Raw genomic sequence first — 15,672 nt, forward strand, 5'->3', positions numbered from 1 at the left:
TTATTGTGTCCCCCCCCATGAATGGAATTCCATGAAACTTGACATGCATTCAGAGGGTGTCATAATGATCCTACACTTCAAATTCTGTGCAGTTTTGAACATGTCAGCCAAAGGTACTGTACCTGCTACAATGCCTTGTTTTTTTTTTCATTTTTAGCTAGGTGGCTCTATACCTCAAACGATGGGTTGACATAACTTTGTCTAACTTGTTTGGCTAGGCTACTGGTAGGCAAATACTACCCCAACCATCAGTGCCTGTTCAGCATGGGCAATTGTATTAAACCAGACTTACTGGTCTGACAACCAGTGCAGGTGATAACCACTAGTGCCTGTTTAGTTTACAATATCGACTTTGGCCAGAACCTTACACAGACCTGAGAAAGACAGAGTGGACGGACAGCGGACAGGATTAGCAGCAGTGCCTGAGATGGACCCTTCTCTGAGGTAAAGAGCTCAACCAATACTGCTGTCCCTTCGCACTCTCTTCCTAGTCTAATGATACTCAGCATGTTATTACTATTTCCTCCCAACAACTTTAACATGACCTTGCTGGTTATGTGCTCTGTGTTCTGTGTCATAATCAAACGGATGACATCATGCAAAGCTGGCTCTAATGTTGCGGGGGTTACACAGACGTTTCATACGAAGGATCAGAGTTCCATCACAGTTGTGAAGAGTTATCTAAGTTATCAAAGCTCTTTTTTCTACTAAGCTTCAAGAAATTGCATTGGTTGAAATACTATTTATATAGGCTACTATACTAAAACAATGCATTTACGCTTATTGTCTTCTTAATATGCTATCACATGTGAAAATATGCAAAGTTTTAAGGTAATGGAATGAAATTACAAGAAGGAAGCTTTTCTATCGCCGTTGAGGACACCACATTGTTTCCTGGATGTGCATGATTTGAATAGGTGTGGTCGTATTCATGTTGACTGATTAGCTTTGTCATATATGTCTGTTTGCTGGTGTAGGTGGAGCTATGTAGGCCAAGATATGTCTTTAGCTTAATTCACCTTAACTTAACAACTTCAGAGTCATTGGAATGGTTATATGACCATATATGACTATGTTTTCTGGGGTGAATGGTGGCTGTCTCGCTTCCCTCCAGCATTTGTGAGTGGAAAAACCAGCTTTGCAACTTGCCGGTGTTACATGGCAACTGGCACCCATGTTAACTGGCTGCGATGGTGACGTTTCACGAGTGGTGACGTTTCTTTGACAGATGTGGCCGCTTGCAGATTTGTCACTTTCTGATGGAAACTGGAGACGAACAAATACAAATATGCATGACATATTTAAATGTCAAAATTGTCTGTAGTGCGCTACATGCACTGGACCATGAATATGCCACCAAAAATACATACCTAACTAGATGTACCGCATAGCGGTACAAAATATGACTGCCGCTCAGTCCTGTACATCCGTTCCGCGAAAATAAATCACACTTCAATTTGTCTCCATCTTTTACTCCATCCCCCACTCTTGAAACTTTTGTGTATGCTTGTTTGGCATGCCTGAGTGTGTGTGTGCGGCTGCACAGAAAGTAGCCTACTGGTGCTGAAAAGGTGAATAGATTGTAGAATAGCCAAAGAAGATGTAGCATTGTTATAAAACCTTTAAAATCTCTAAACAATCACAAGTAGGGCAGTTCATCACAGTTCATCCATTGCAACTGGATTGATGAAAGGTCACTTACACCTGTAGGCTACATTGTATTTGGGAAAAGCAAAAGGTATCAGCATAATGTTATTTATTTATTTATTTATAAACAAAAACATCTCTGTCAGTTCCATGCCGTTTTCAACAGCTATCAAAAACAAAGGTCATTTTTGGATGGATGGATTTTTTGTGAATGTTTCTTCTTCTACATAAGATTTTAGTCATCTTTAGTTCATGTGATGTGATGTCAATGCACAAATTAAGTAACAGTAGTCTGAAACGTTATTGTTAATGCACAAATTAAGTAACAGTAGTCTGAAACGAAATGCTGTTTTACATCTAACCAGTGGTGCAAAGAACTGACATGTCCAAATGGGCCTTGATGAAATGCGTCGCTAGACTGTTCATACACATTTTAACGGGCCAAAGTTGAAGAGCTGTTGTCCGTTATTGCTCGTGCAAATATAGGCTGATTCATGTTCCCTTGCATTGTGTAACTGAGGTCCATGGCTAGTCTGGCTTTCACCAGACCAAGCTCAATCTTTTAAGAAATCAAAAAAATTAATAGCGGGCAGATCAGGCTGGGTTCACCCAGCCTAGTCCATAGGCACCCGATATTGTTTAATTTTCCGATTGAGATATCCACACTCTGGCTATTCTAAATGCAAAAATGCATCAGGGAGTTATGACAAAACTGTAACTAACAAACTAGAAAGCTGTTAGCTTCCCTAAGCTACAGGTAGGCTTATAAGGTAGGCCTATTTACAACATAAATTGTCAATAGGCTATGCTGGCGACACAAATAAAATCTCCTTTGGAAACCAATGGCTTACGCCTTACAGTATCAAGCGGACTTAAACTGCCATATCGTGGCGAAAAGTTGTAAGAGTCAAGGAAAGCGCGAATGAAGTAGCCACTTCTAAATGGGACCCACTACACAGTAGCTTAAGGTGTGTTGCTAAAGCAGCCATAATGAAATGAAGGTGTCATTGTTTGGATACTTCACACACACGTGCTTTTTAATTTCACAGACTACAACTACCAAGCTGGAATCAAAGGACATCGATTCCCCTCTCACACCCTGCATGCACTTAAAACAAATAAACAGGCGTCTCAGTCTCACGCATGTATAGGCAAAACTGTATCAGACCGGTGTAATGTTGGTAAATCTTCCATTGCACAGAATGATTTTTGTAGCACATGCAACAAATGACAGTCGAAAGATACAATTACAGTGCTGCTATCAATTTGCTTGGTATAGTTTTCTACAAATGCAATCAATCAAATTGGCCTCCATCACTCAACCAACGCTAACGGTAAAATTACCTAGGTCCTTATTACAGTGCATGAAAATGCACTGTACTGTTCTTCCAAGGCTTCTTCTTATTATAGTGCATGAAAATGCACTATATTGTTCTTCCAAGTCTTCTTATTCTTATTATAGTGCATGAAAATGCAAATGCACTGTACTGTTCTTCCTAGGCATTTTATTACAGTGCATGGAAATGCACTGTACTGTTCTTCCAAGGCATTTTCTTCTTCTTCTTCTTCTAACGCACTTAATGCAGCTTCAACCGTTTAACGTAGAAACTTCATTCAAACTATGTTACGTAGGTCTTACTTAGGACATGGGTGCTATGTATTTTTCATCTTTGTAACTTTTATACTTATTAAACTATTAATTAAAAACTAATCAAAATTTCCCCATAGGCTTAACATGGGCTGATGACATCACAATGGACTAATTAACTTGATTTGCACCTGTATCATCTTCCAGCTGCTCATCTAGGCCCCATCAAAGAATCAGTTCAACTGATTGCACCTGTATCAACTGCTTTCTACTGAACTAGACCAACTAGACTGTTTCTCCATTCTACAAGGATTTAAGACACATTTCATCCAACTTTCTATCCATCATCCTCTTCAAACCATTCACTCATCCACCCATTAAACTATCCATCAACATCCATTAAACAATCGGCCTATCAACATCCATTCAACTTTCTGTCTATCAACATCCATTACACTATCTACATTTAACTTTTAAACTATATACTCCGTCTCAGGCTTTAAGCATACAATATGGCTCTATTAAGACTGGCGTTAAGCAATTAGAATCCTAGGCCAGGTGGCCAGGCCACCTGCACCCTATCAGTTTCTCAGGCTAACCTTTTAAACTATCCACCTATTTGATTGTTCAGTCAGTCCAACTATATTAAACCTCATCTACCTAGTTCAGTCATTCCAACTATATTAAACCTCATCTACCTAGCAAATAATTTAACCTTTTACACTATCCACCTATTTAACCGTTCAGTCATTCCAACTATATTAAACCTCATCTACCTAGCAAATAATTTAACCATTTAAACTATCCACCTATTTAACTGCCCAGTCATTCCAACTATATTAAACCTCATCTACCTAGCAAACAACTTAACCTTTTAAATTATCCACCTATTTCACTGTTCAGTCATTCCAACTATATTAAACCTCATCTACCTAGTTCAGTCATTCCAACTATATTAAACCTCATTTACCTAGCAAATAATCTAACCTTTTAAACTATCCACCTATTTATCTGTTCAGTCATTCCAACTATATTAAACCTCATCTAGGCTACCTAGTTCAGTCAATCCAACTATATCAAACCTCATCTACCTAGCAAATAATTTAACATTTTAAACTATCCACCTATTTAACTGTTCAGTCATTCCAACTATATTAAACCTCATCTACCTAGTTCAGTCATTCCAACTATATTAAACCTCATCTACCTACAGTAGCAAATAATTTAACCTTTTAAACTATCCACCTATTTAACTGTTCAGTCATTCCAACTATATTAAACCTCATCTAGGCTACCTAGTTCAGTCAATCCAACTATATTAAACCTCATCTGCCTAGCAAATAATTTACCCTTTTAAACTATCCACCTATTTAACTGTTCAGTCATTCCAACTATATTAAACCTCATCTACCTAGTTCAGTCATTCCAATGCCGTATCCAGGCCTGACATGACAATATCCCCACATGTAGACTGATTTTTTTGCCTGTAAAAGGGCTATTTTTTTCTCTTCTTACCCTTCCTCTTCCCCCTCCTCATCCTTCTCTTGCTCCTCCTTGTCCTCTTCCTCTAACTTCACCTCCTTGTCCTTGTTATCCTCTCCCTCTCATTTCTTCACCTTTGCGTCCTCTTCCTCCTCTTCTTCCTCCTACTTCTTCACCTCCACGTCCTATTCTTCGGCCTCCTCTAATTCTTACTCTTCTCACTTCCTGCTCCCTCCATTGTACCCATTGTACATTACCTGTGGCATATTTATAGTGCTTAGGCTGATTGCAAAGTGAAATAATTATCTAAAACAGTTTTCATATGAGAAAGTGTGCCAGAGTTGGCAAAATAGTGAAAATAATAGCCATACATGTGTATAGATTTGCTAGGAGTGTGTTGATCATTTGGAAATTGAGTGTAAAGCATGAGTTGTGTTTACTGTTCCGCAAAGAGTTCTGTGTAGTGAATTGTGCCTACAGTTGTGCAAAGTGTGTGTTATAAAATTGCAAACTGAGTGCAAAGCAGTGTTTGTGCTTTTAGTTTTGCGAACTCAGTGAGTGGTTTTGCTATAAGTATTAATAGTTTTAGAAATTGTGCTATAAGAATCACGGTTGTATTTAAGCATTCAGAAAAAACTGTAATAACTCCACGTGGATATGGAACCTGCTTCCTACATGAAACCTCTTACATGATAACCATTCATCTACTGTATGTACTTGCGCCACAAACCAGCTGATAAGTCATAGTGAAATTTACTTGACTTAGGCTATACAATTAGAAGAAGTCAGCTGATATATGATTGTAGCAAGTTAACAAGGCTGATCATGGCTACCTACGGTGTTGTCTTGCTACAACAGTTGCCAAAGCCAGTAGGTCTTCAAAGTATCATGGTTAAGTTTTCAAACATTTCACTGACTGCTGGTCAGGCTCTCTGTGGCCACCTAGTCTAACTGTAGCCTAAATTGAGGAAGCGTTGCTGGTCTAAAAATAAATAAATAAATAATAATAAAAACAAACTGTGATGGAGGAGGATTGAACTCATGTCGACTGCGTGAAAAAGCAATCTGCACGCATTAACCTGTTGTGCCACAGGAGAAACACCAATTTGAGAAATAAAATATAAAAAAAAACATCAAACCCATGTTTACATGTCAGCAAAATGAACGTCAATAGCCTATAAGCCTAAATTGTGATTCTCCCTGTGCGCAAAGTTTGTGTAAAATATGGACACGTACTTCTCCTGCCCATTGCAGTGTGCGTTTCAATGCCTGTGTTTCATGAATTGAATTCTTAAAGGGACACGCCACCCAAAATCAGTAGTAATATATGTTCTTACCTTAACTTTCACGAGTTGAGTCATACCTCTCCCGCGTCGGTATGTGCACTCAACGCTCTATGCCAAGGGCGCCTTAATGTGTTAGCATGTTGCTATGCTAGCTAGCGGGCTCTGCCGTAACCCGTAGAGAGGGAGTAAGATGGCATTAATCAAACACATCCACGTTTTCCCTACTTAAATACAGTTGCACAAGTAGTTGATAAGAATGTGTAAGGTCACACAACATGAAACGTGACCATTTTCCAAGCGAATAAACAGGAGAACTACAATGTGTGGCGCAATAGCACTTGGGAGTACTAGGTAGTAATATTAATTAACACCTAATTGTAGATCCTATCCACCACAGAGTTTAGAATCCGTGCTTGATCGACCCCTCAGCCTCCCCCTCCCCTCTGAGCGAGAGAGAGGCACACACTAGAGATGCGCTGATGGGCTATTATTTCAACCATAACTGCATAGCAAAACTTATCATCCATCAGCAAAGTTTTTTGACCAATTTTCAAAACCGCACCCGCCCGCCATCCGCTGGTTGTTTTAATGTATATGGGTGATGCGGCGCTGCTGACGTGAGGCTAGAAAGCTCTTGCCTGTTCTTTCTAGAAAGACTAATCCAATGCAGCAAATATATTAAAAGGCTAAAGTCCTACATTTGCTATGTTGTAGCCTATCCCCAGAAAATCAGCAGCAAACTCAGTCTCTCGCAAAACAGTCTCCAAATAAAACGCACATCAGCCTGTTGCCTATCTGTGTGCCAATATATCGTCCAAAATACTTGATTGCATTGCATTCTCCACATTTTTAGATACATTTTCATGTACCACATCAGCATTTTTGTTCCGTGAATCTTTTGTAAATTGCTTTACAATAGCGTGCCGGACCCCTTGTCAGCAGCCTTCGGCTTGCCTCTTGCCACTATTCACTCCTTCGCCTTCAACATTCCCTGCAGAATTCTCAATATTTTTGGCCTCAATGTGTCCAGTTACATAGTCTGTCTGTTCTTAGTCTTGGATTTTGTGAAATAAATGTCTAAATATCACCTGCTTGCTGCAGCTTCGGTCTGCACGTCCTTTTAAAACAGCATCTTTTTCTCTCTCGAGCATTTAATCTGCTGCCGGCTTGTCTCTCCACGTCGTCCAAAATGCTTGATTGCATTGCATTCTCCAATTTTTAGCTAAATCTTAATGTACCACATCAGCATTTTTGTTCAGTGAATCTTTTGTAAATTGCTTTACAATTACCGTCGCACCTATAGGCCTATTGCCAGGCTTGCAGCTTCGGTCACGTCCTTTTACAATTTTCTAAAAAACGCAACATATTCAACATGCTGCTGGCCTACTAATTAATGCCTATTGTACTTTATTTTTTGCAAAAAGAAAGAAATCCTTGATAAAATAACGAGTCATTCACATTTTACTTTACGCACTGGCATGTCAGGGTGACACTATGACAAGCCTGTTCTGAAGACTCCCATTCATTTTGACTGCATGGGAAGAGAGCGTGTCTTTTTCAGACAGACAGCGCAATTCATTTTATACCAGCAGGCCGATCGGACAAACTATGGCGCCTCGATATTAAAGAAGCGCCGACTCCATTCATTCCGAAAGTCCACCGCACAACAGTGCAACGTGCATGTTCACATTTTTAGTAACAACCTCCAAACTTGCTAACCTGACCCTAGCCAGATGAATGTCGTTCCGCTTAGCTCTGCCTAGCTTCACTCACATTCATCTGGGACCTCTTCCATTGAGAGTGATTTCTCCAACCAACTTTATGGTTTAGCCAATCAGGACGCAGGGCGGGAGTTTCATATGTGTGACATAGCGTAGAAGCGACTGTGAGTCTGTTAGCGTCACGGGTTGGCTTCGATGTGAGTGGTTGAAGTAGCACGTCAATAGATGACGGACAAGTGGCTTATTCAATCATATGCAAGCATTTTTTGATTAGGCCCAGCCTTCTGAAGCAACACTTCAATGGATCAGTTCCAGATGGATGAGTGGAGCTAGGCGGAGCGAAATTCATCTGGCTATTGCCAGGTTACAAACTTGCTTGCTTGCCTTTTAAGTTTTCCGACTTTTTTTCTTACCTTCTTTTTTCTGCTGTGGATGTTATTAAGCTTGTAGAAGTCATACAAGTCATATCACTCTCTGTCTCTCTTTTAAATGCCTATTCCCTGAAGGCTACAATTACTATGTGTTTGATATATAATATCGAAACAAAATAACCCAGGCAGTCTCATCTAGGATAAAGCACAGGTTGAAGTCAACGTCAAGTTGGTTCTATTTACGGAGGTGAATGCGTGTGTGTGTGTGTAAACATCTTGTAGATGACTCAGAAATGACATCGGAAGACAAGGAGTGAATAGTGGCAAGAGGCAAGCCGAAGGCTGCTGACAAGGGCCCGACGCTATTGTAAAGCAATTTACAAAAGATTCACGGAACAAAAATGCTGGTACATGAAAATTTAGCTAAAAATGTGGAGAATGCAATGCAATCAAGCATTTTGGACGATATATTGGCACACAGAATAGGCAACAGGCCGATGTGCGTTTTATTTGGAGACTGTTTTGCGAGACAGAGATTGAGTTTGCTGCTGATATTCTGGGGATAGGCTACAACATGCCAATGTAGGACTTCAGCCTTTTAATATATTTGCTGCATTGGATCAGTCTTTCTAGAAAGAACAGGCAAGAGCTTTCTAGCCTCACGTAAGCAGCGCCGCATCCCATATACATTAAAACAACCAGTGGATGGCGGGCGGGTGCGGTTTTGAAAATTGGTCAAAAAACTTTGGTGCTGATGGATGATAAGTTTTGCTATGCAGTTATGGTTGAAATAATAGCCCATCAGCGCATCTCCAGTGTGTGTGCCTCTCTCTCGCTCAGAGGGGAGGGGGAGGCTGGGGTCGATCAAGCATGGATTCTAAACTCTGTGGTGGATAGGATCTACAATTAGGTGTTAATTAATATTACTACCTAGATCGAAGTACTCCAAGTGCTATTGCGCCACACATTGTAGTTCTCCTGTTTATTCGCTTGGAAAATAGTCACGTTTCATGTTGTGTGACCTTACACATTTTTATCAACTACTTGTGCAACTGTATTTAAGTAGGGAAAACGTGGATGTGTTTGATTAATGCCATCTTACTCCCTCTATGGCTACGGCAGAGCCCGCTAGCATATCAACATGCTAACACATTTGCGCCGCGCGCCAGAGCGTTTGAGTGCACATACCAACGCGGGAGAAGTATGACTCAACTCGTGAAAGTTAAGGTAAGAACATATATTACTACTGATTTTGGGTGGCGTGTTCCTTTAAAAGAATAGGCTGAACAAAAGGATACACAATTAGGCAACACATATGTATTTGCTGACATTCATGCGCCTCTACAGACACTTCAGGTAGGGGCGGCCACAGCCTAACCGTGAACTTAACCATGATAGGCTACTTTAAATGGCTTGGGCAATGGTAGCATGATAACATGGTAGCCAGATAACATCAACAGCTATGTTAACTTGTTACAATGATTATAACATTAGCTGACTTCTTTTAATCGTATACAACTCAAGTCAATTTATGTAAGTGCCATCAGCTGGTTCGTGGCGCAAGCAGGTAGACGTCTGATTATCAAGCAAACAGTTTAATTTATTCGTGGTTCGATACCCACGTAGAGTTAATTTATGCTATTAGGTGGGGTTTTTTTGGGTGGCATATTCATGGTCCAGTGCATGTAGTACTGCATACAATTTTGACTTTTAAACATGTCATGCATATTTGTGTTCATCTCTAGTTTATATCAGAAAGTGACAAATCTGCAAGCGGCCACATCTGTGAAAGACTCGTCATCAATCATGAAACGTCATCAACGCAGCCAGTTAACATGGGAGGCAGTTGCCGTGTAACGGCTCGTGTCCATTATCGCGGCAAAGGCCACCGTACCGCACATAGCCCATTGATTTCCTATGGAGAGCAGCAAGGCGTGGTTTACGCTTCCGCAATGCACCTTGGGAAGGCGGCGCGGCCATTCGAACAGAGGCGGCGCGTCAAGAAGTTGGGCTCGGCTGAACTTTATGCAAATGAGAGTGGTTAACGTGAGGCGGTTAGCCAATGAAAAGTACATCTTCGGTAAACAAGTTCTGTCCTTTGCTCTAGTCTTCCGGTCCGGAACAATAGCCTGCCAGAAATATTTGTTCCGCCTGATAATCGTGTAGGTTTTATGAAAATATATTAAGCTACATAGTGGCGAAGAAGTTAAGTTTAGAACAAGTTCGCCACTGCATCCTATCAAAAAGACCTTGTTGGCGACTTGAACCAAGACAGAATGTGCTTTGGAGGAACATGTCAGTGATATTTGTGAGTGTTTCAATAAAATATGTTAACAGTAGTAGGCTACCTCCACTTTAGTAGCCTATGTTAGCTGGCATTGTGTAATTACAAAAAATAAAACGTTACACCATACACTTTAGCCTATACACGCCCACAAACGGCGACGGGAGAGAGGGCTAGGCGTCTGCAAGCGTCTACGCGCTGCAATAATGGACACGAGCCGTAACACCGGACTCAGAGACAGAAAGACTCTCCAAACCTCGTCAGTAGCTTGCTTAGGGCCTGTACACATAAAACGAAGCACCGACAACCTAGTTAACGAACCCGGAGTTTATTACAGAAGACTGTTAAGAACACTTTACAACTGTCTCCCTACCAGCACCACAGTCACGCTATCCGGAGAAATTCTTTGATCACCTCTATTAACGATTTGACCAAAGAATTTCTCTGGATAGCGTGACTGCGGTAAGTCTTCTGTAATAAACACTGCGTTCGCTAACTAGGTTGTTGGTGTTTCGCTTTATGTGTAGAGACCCTAAGCAAGCTACTGACGAGGTTTTGTGCTGTTTTGAACAATAATACTGGTTAAAAACATGCTATTTGGGAAGCGTTTAGCTTACTGCCCATAGCTACTCCACTGTTCGCGATTTGGGGATATAGCATACCAGGCCAAGCTCTGTAGTGGTTGATCAACGAAAATTACTGTCTCCACGGCTTATTTGATGTGTTTTAATACAGAAAATCAGCCTTGTGTCAATTTTCGCTGGAATTACACTTGTGTGTAATGAAGAACATTTATTTATGATACATTATAAAGCTGTTGGGGGAGCTCTGCTGAGAAAAAGCGAGAAAACAGCAAAGAAACTGCCAAAACTGCATAGGGGGGCTTTAAGTATTATGCATTATATGATTATTCCTTTTGTCTAAAAAATAATCATTCAGATATTGTTTTGTACATGGTAAGAATCGAGTTGCTGTCTTTTACTTTAACACAACTGACTGTTTTTGTTTTTCTTTTCAGGCATGATAAATGTGAACAGGCCAACAGCACCAAACATCTGAGCAAGCAGATCCTTGCCATTATTGCTGTTGGTTCCATTATTCTTGTCGGGCAGTATTCCCTATGGCCAACATTACAACCTTCCTATCCAATTCCAGTTAACTTCCAGATGCAGGAGGCAAAGGTCATCAGTTGGACAAATTGGTCAGATTCTACCACACTGAAACCCATCAAGACTACAATCATTCTGCTGTGGTATTGGCCCTTTGGCGAATCGGGCAGTGTATCTGGCAATCATTGCAATGATAAATATGGCATTCCCAACTGTCATTTAGTGACCGATCAGTCCTGGTTCCCCAAAGCAGACCTGGTTGTCTTCCACAACCGTGAGTTGGTCAATGGACAGCGTAGGTTACCCCTGAATCTGCCTCGGCCAAAAACCCAGAAATGGGTTTGGCTATCCTTGGAGAGTCCACCGCACAATGGAAATATGAGGCCCCTCGCCGGTCACTTCAACTACACCATGTGTTATCGCCGGGACTCAGACATTTACGCGCCGTATGGCTGGCTTGTGCCAAGCAAAGCTCCTATTGGCACAACTGTTGATGACTTCATACCAAAGGGCAAAACTGGTCTGGCCTGTTGGATCGTGAGCAACTACCAGGCTAGACATTTGAGGACACAAGTGTACAACAAGCTGAAAAATGTCATCCCGGTGGATGTGTATGGAGGAGCAAGAAATAAACGTATCTCTGCTGATACTGTCCTACCCACAATATCTCGTTACTATTTCTACCTCTCCTTTGAGAACAGCGTTGCTACAGACTACATCACGGAGAAAGTTTGGTCAAACGCTTTTAAGGGTGGTGCCATACCAGTGGTTTTAGGCCCGCCACGGGAACAATACGAGGCAGTCTTGCCAAAGAACTCCTTCATCCATGTGAATGACTTCAGCACAGTAGAGGAACTGGGCCACTTCATGAAGACACTGGCTGCAGATAAAGAGCGCTACGCCACCTACTTCGCCTGGCGTCTGAACTATACCGTTGGTGGTCTTACAGGATGGGCGGAGAGACTGTGCAATGTCTGCCCAATTCTTAGCAGTTTGCCTACATCAAAGATATATAAGGACTTACATGGCTGGGATTGGCAATGAAAGCTGGAGGAAAAATGTGTAAAAAAGTGCTACTGGTAGCCTATGCAATCTCACTTGACTTTAAGGCACTTTTAGACATATTGGCACCTTCTGTGTTCTTTTAAAGAGTGTTTGTTCAATAACCACTCAGGTATACATAGTAGCCAATACTGCTCTTTGAAATAGGGGAAATTGGCACAAATTCAGTCAATTATTACTTTAGTATTATTAGGCTACTATATTGTCCTTGAGATGTCAATTAAAGTTACCCACAAGCCCTTAACCCGGTTAAGACAAATTGAGACATGGCAAACAGATGGCTTTTTAATGACAGCACTTCCAGGGAAGTTGAAAATAATCAAATTGGCTTTTAAAAATCAGGTAAACATTACTAGCTTAGTCTAGCTGCCACTTCACATAGCTCACAAGTTAGCTGGCTAGAGATTTCCCCTCTTCACAATCTATCTTACAGTTTTTTTACGATCGTTTACACACTAAATTAAAAACTTCCACACAATTTGCAAAATTCTACTCCAAGGAGCAAAACACCTTCACAGATTTGCACAGCATTACACACAATGTCTGCTTCACCCTTTTTGCAAAACATTACACACAGTGATTTGTAAAACTCGTGTGTTTGTGTACGTGAGAGAGAAAGAGAGAGAGAGAGAGAGAGAGAGAGAGATGTCACAGGCTGAATTGGCTCTTCTAGATCCTGAGCCGGGTTCCCCTGTCCTGCTACCTGTCACCCTGCGCTGGGCGTGCGCCACGCCCACTGCACCCACTCCCTGGCTCTCCTGTGAGCTCTGCTGTTGGCACACCTGTGGCTGATAAGTGAATCAGCTACACAGGAAATTTGAGGAAATCAAATTGAGGAGAATTTTACTCTATGCCAGATAACATGTGGTCCATCTCTGAAAAGAGTAAAAGTTACTCTTTTGATAGAGCTGTTTTTCCAGAGTCAATTTTCTTCAATTCAGTAATTTTATTTTGTTCTTTTTAGTGATATTTTTTTAAAATATCTTAAAGTGCCCATATTATGCAAAAATCACTTTTTCTGGGATTTGGGGTGTTATTGTGTTTCTGGTGCTTCCACGTTCATACAAACTTGGAAGAAAAACCATCCATGCTGTTTTGAGTGAGATACAGGTTTCAGAATTGCTCCCGCCTTCAGCCTCTGGGTGAGCTGTTCAAAATCGCCAAGGCTTCACACGTCACAAGCCGAAATATTTGAATATTCCCACCCCCTCAGAGCATACTTACAGTGTTCCACCCACCAGGCACAGCAGTAACTTCTCGGATAGCAGCCATTTTGTTACCGATTTGGAAGCACTGGTTCAGATTAGAAGACACCGTATCGAAGTACCACGCAAAATGCTCTGTTGTTGGCTGTACAAAAGAGCACAAAACACTTTATCTTGTCCCAGCTGAAGAGGACAGAAGAGCGGCATGGATTGAATTTATTTTTGATGGCAATATCCATGCTACAGTTGGCAAGAAACTGGCAACAATCATTTCGAGACTGACTGTTTCTCAAACTACAGTCAGTACAAGGAGAGTTGGCACATTTGTAGCATACAGTACAAGCAATACAGTACACTTGAACAGATCTAAAAACAAAAGTTTACATTTTGAAATTGAAATGAAGAATCAATAGGAACCAGAATTGATAAGTAGAACTGGAATCAGAATCAATGCTATTTGAATTTTTTATTTTTCATTTGGAAACGATCTTTGGACAAATGATGTCATTGCCTGAATGTGAAGTTCGTCCCGTACATGAATAGAAAATGTTTCGTGATCTTGGAAGGTGGTAAATTGAAATGTGAACATTCATGTTTTCAACGTCCATCTGGACAAACTGTCTGGCCAGCACCTCCTCCTGCTCTTCTGCCTCCATGTCCAACACCCGTGGCAGCCAATATTTATTTTTTATCAGCCCACTGTTTTCATCCAACCAGTCTGCTGCCTTTTTTGCCTCTTCGAAGAGCTGAGCAACAAACATTAAAAGACAGTTCAGTCAATTAAATTTTTTTAGTGGAAGGGACATTGCACTACCATGCCATGCCTACGCCTACCATGCTCTCACTTGTTTGATGCCTCTCCTGTGTGCAGCAATGGACACTTGTGTACTGTAGGTCTACAGTATGTGGGGAGGTCAATAGATGATAATGCATAAAACAGTGTTAAAACATCATAGATCGAATGCGTGTCTATGCAAGAGCCTGTGTGTGTGGTGGTGGTGCTGTGTGTGTGTGGAGGGGGGTTCTGTGTTTTAGCGGTCTCATTAATTAAGGATCTGCATTGACCTGATGTTTAATGTGCAATATATAATCCCTTACCCATGTAGTGTTCTGGTAGTCTTTGCTGAGCTCCTGTATCTCACGCAAACACTCTTCTCTCTAATACAAAGACAGACATTGTTCATAAGAGTCCCAAAGTGAGTTCACATTCATACTTGAGGTTAGTTGAGATACAACATAGACTAAAAATTAAATAGAAAACAACATTGTTAGGGTCATTGTCATCCAGATTGGGTGGTTCAAACATCATAGATCTAATGTGTGTGTCTAAGAGAGTGACTGGATGTGTGGTGGCGGGTGGGTGGGGGTCCTGATTAATGTTTGATGTGCAATATATAACCCCTTACTTCCTCACAACTTGTGTCCTCACATTCTTCATTGAAGTCCTCTAATTCACTGAAACTCTTCTCTCCAAGATTGAGACAAACATTGTTCATAAGAGACGCGAGTTCACATTGACACTTGAGTTGAGACACAACTTAGAATTACAATGAAAAAAAATAGAATAGACAACAACTTTGTTTGGGTTATTGTCATCCAGATTGTATGGTTAGTGAAGAAATAAACACCTGTTCAATGGAGACACAGCTGTCACACTGGACTGTTGGAGCTGCTGTTGGGGCTGTAGGAGCTGCTGATGTTGCTGCTGGTGGCCCTGTTATCACAGTAATGAAAAAATGTAAAAAAACTGAGAATGCTGCAGTTAACATTACTTAAACTGTCGAATTGAGGCAAGACACTTACCAACTATTATCTGCCCATTACCATCCTAAAATGACCAACAAAAAAAAAATGTGTAATGTGAATCATTTCATTTCATTTTGCTGGCCCACTGTCATTCAGTACGTAGTTGAACTG

The 15,672-nt window shown here is 41.0% G+C and overlaps 1 protein-coding gene across 2 annotated transcripts in view; it reads left to right on the top strand.

The window, feature by feature from the left end:
• The first annotated feature begins 337 nt into the window (after positions 1-337).
• The window catches only part of LOC125293713 (alpha-(1,3)-fucosyltransferase 7-like), a 62,831-nt gene continuing 47,496 nt past the window's right edge, over positions 338-15,672 (top strand). Inside the window, exons 1-2 of one of the 2 annotated variants that reach the window (XM_048241787.1) lie at positions 338-444; positions 11,398-13,692. In XM_048241787.1, the coding sequence (XP_048097744.1) occupies positions 428-444; positions 11,398-12,532 (1,152 nt within the window). In that variant the 5' untranslated portion in view covers positions 338-427 and the 3' untranslated portion in view covers positions 12,533-13,692. The remainder of the gene's footprint in view (positions 445-11,397; positions 13,693-15,672) is intronic. The other variant, XR_007193409.1, reaches the window with a different exon arrangement.

The sequence above is a fragment of the Alosa alosa genome, chromosome 4, assembly GCF_017589495.1.
Source record: "Alosa alosa isolate M-15738 ecotype Scorff River chromosome 4, AALO_Geno_1.1, whole genome shotgun sequence".
Classification (NCBI taxonomy): Eukaryota; Metazoa; Chordata; class Actinopteri; order Clupeiformes; family Clupeidae; genus Alosa; species Alosa alosa.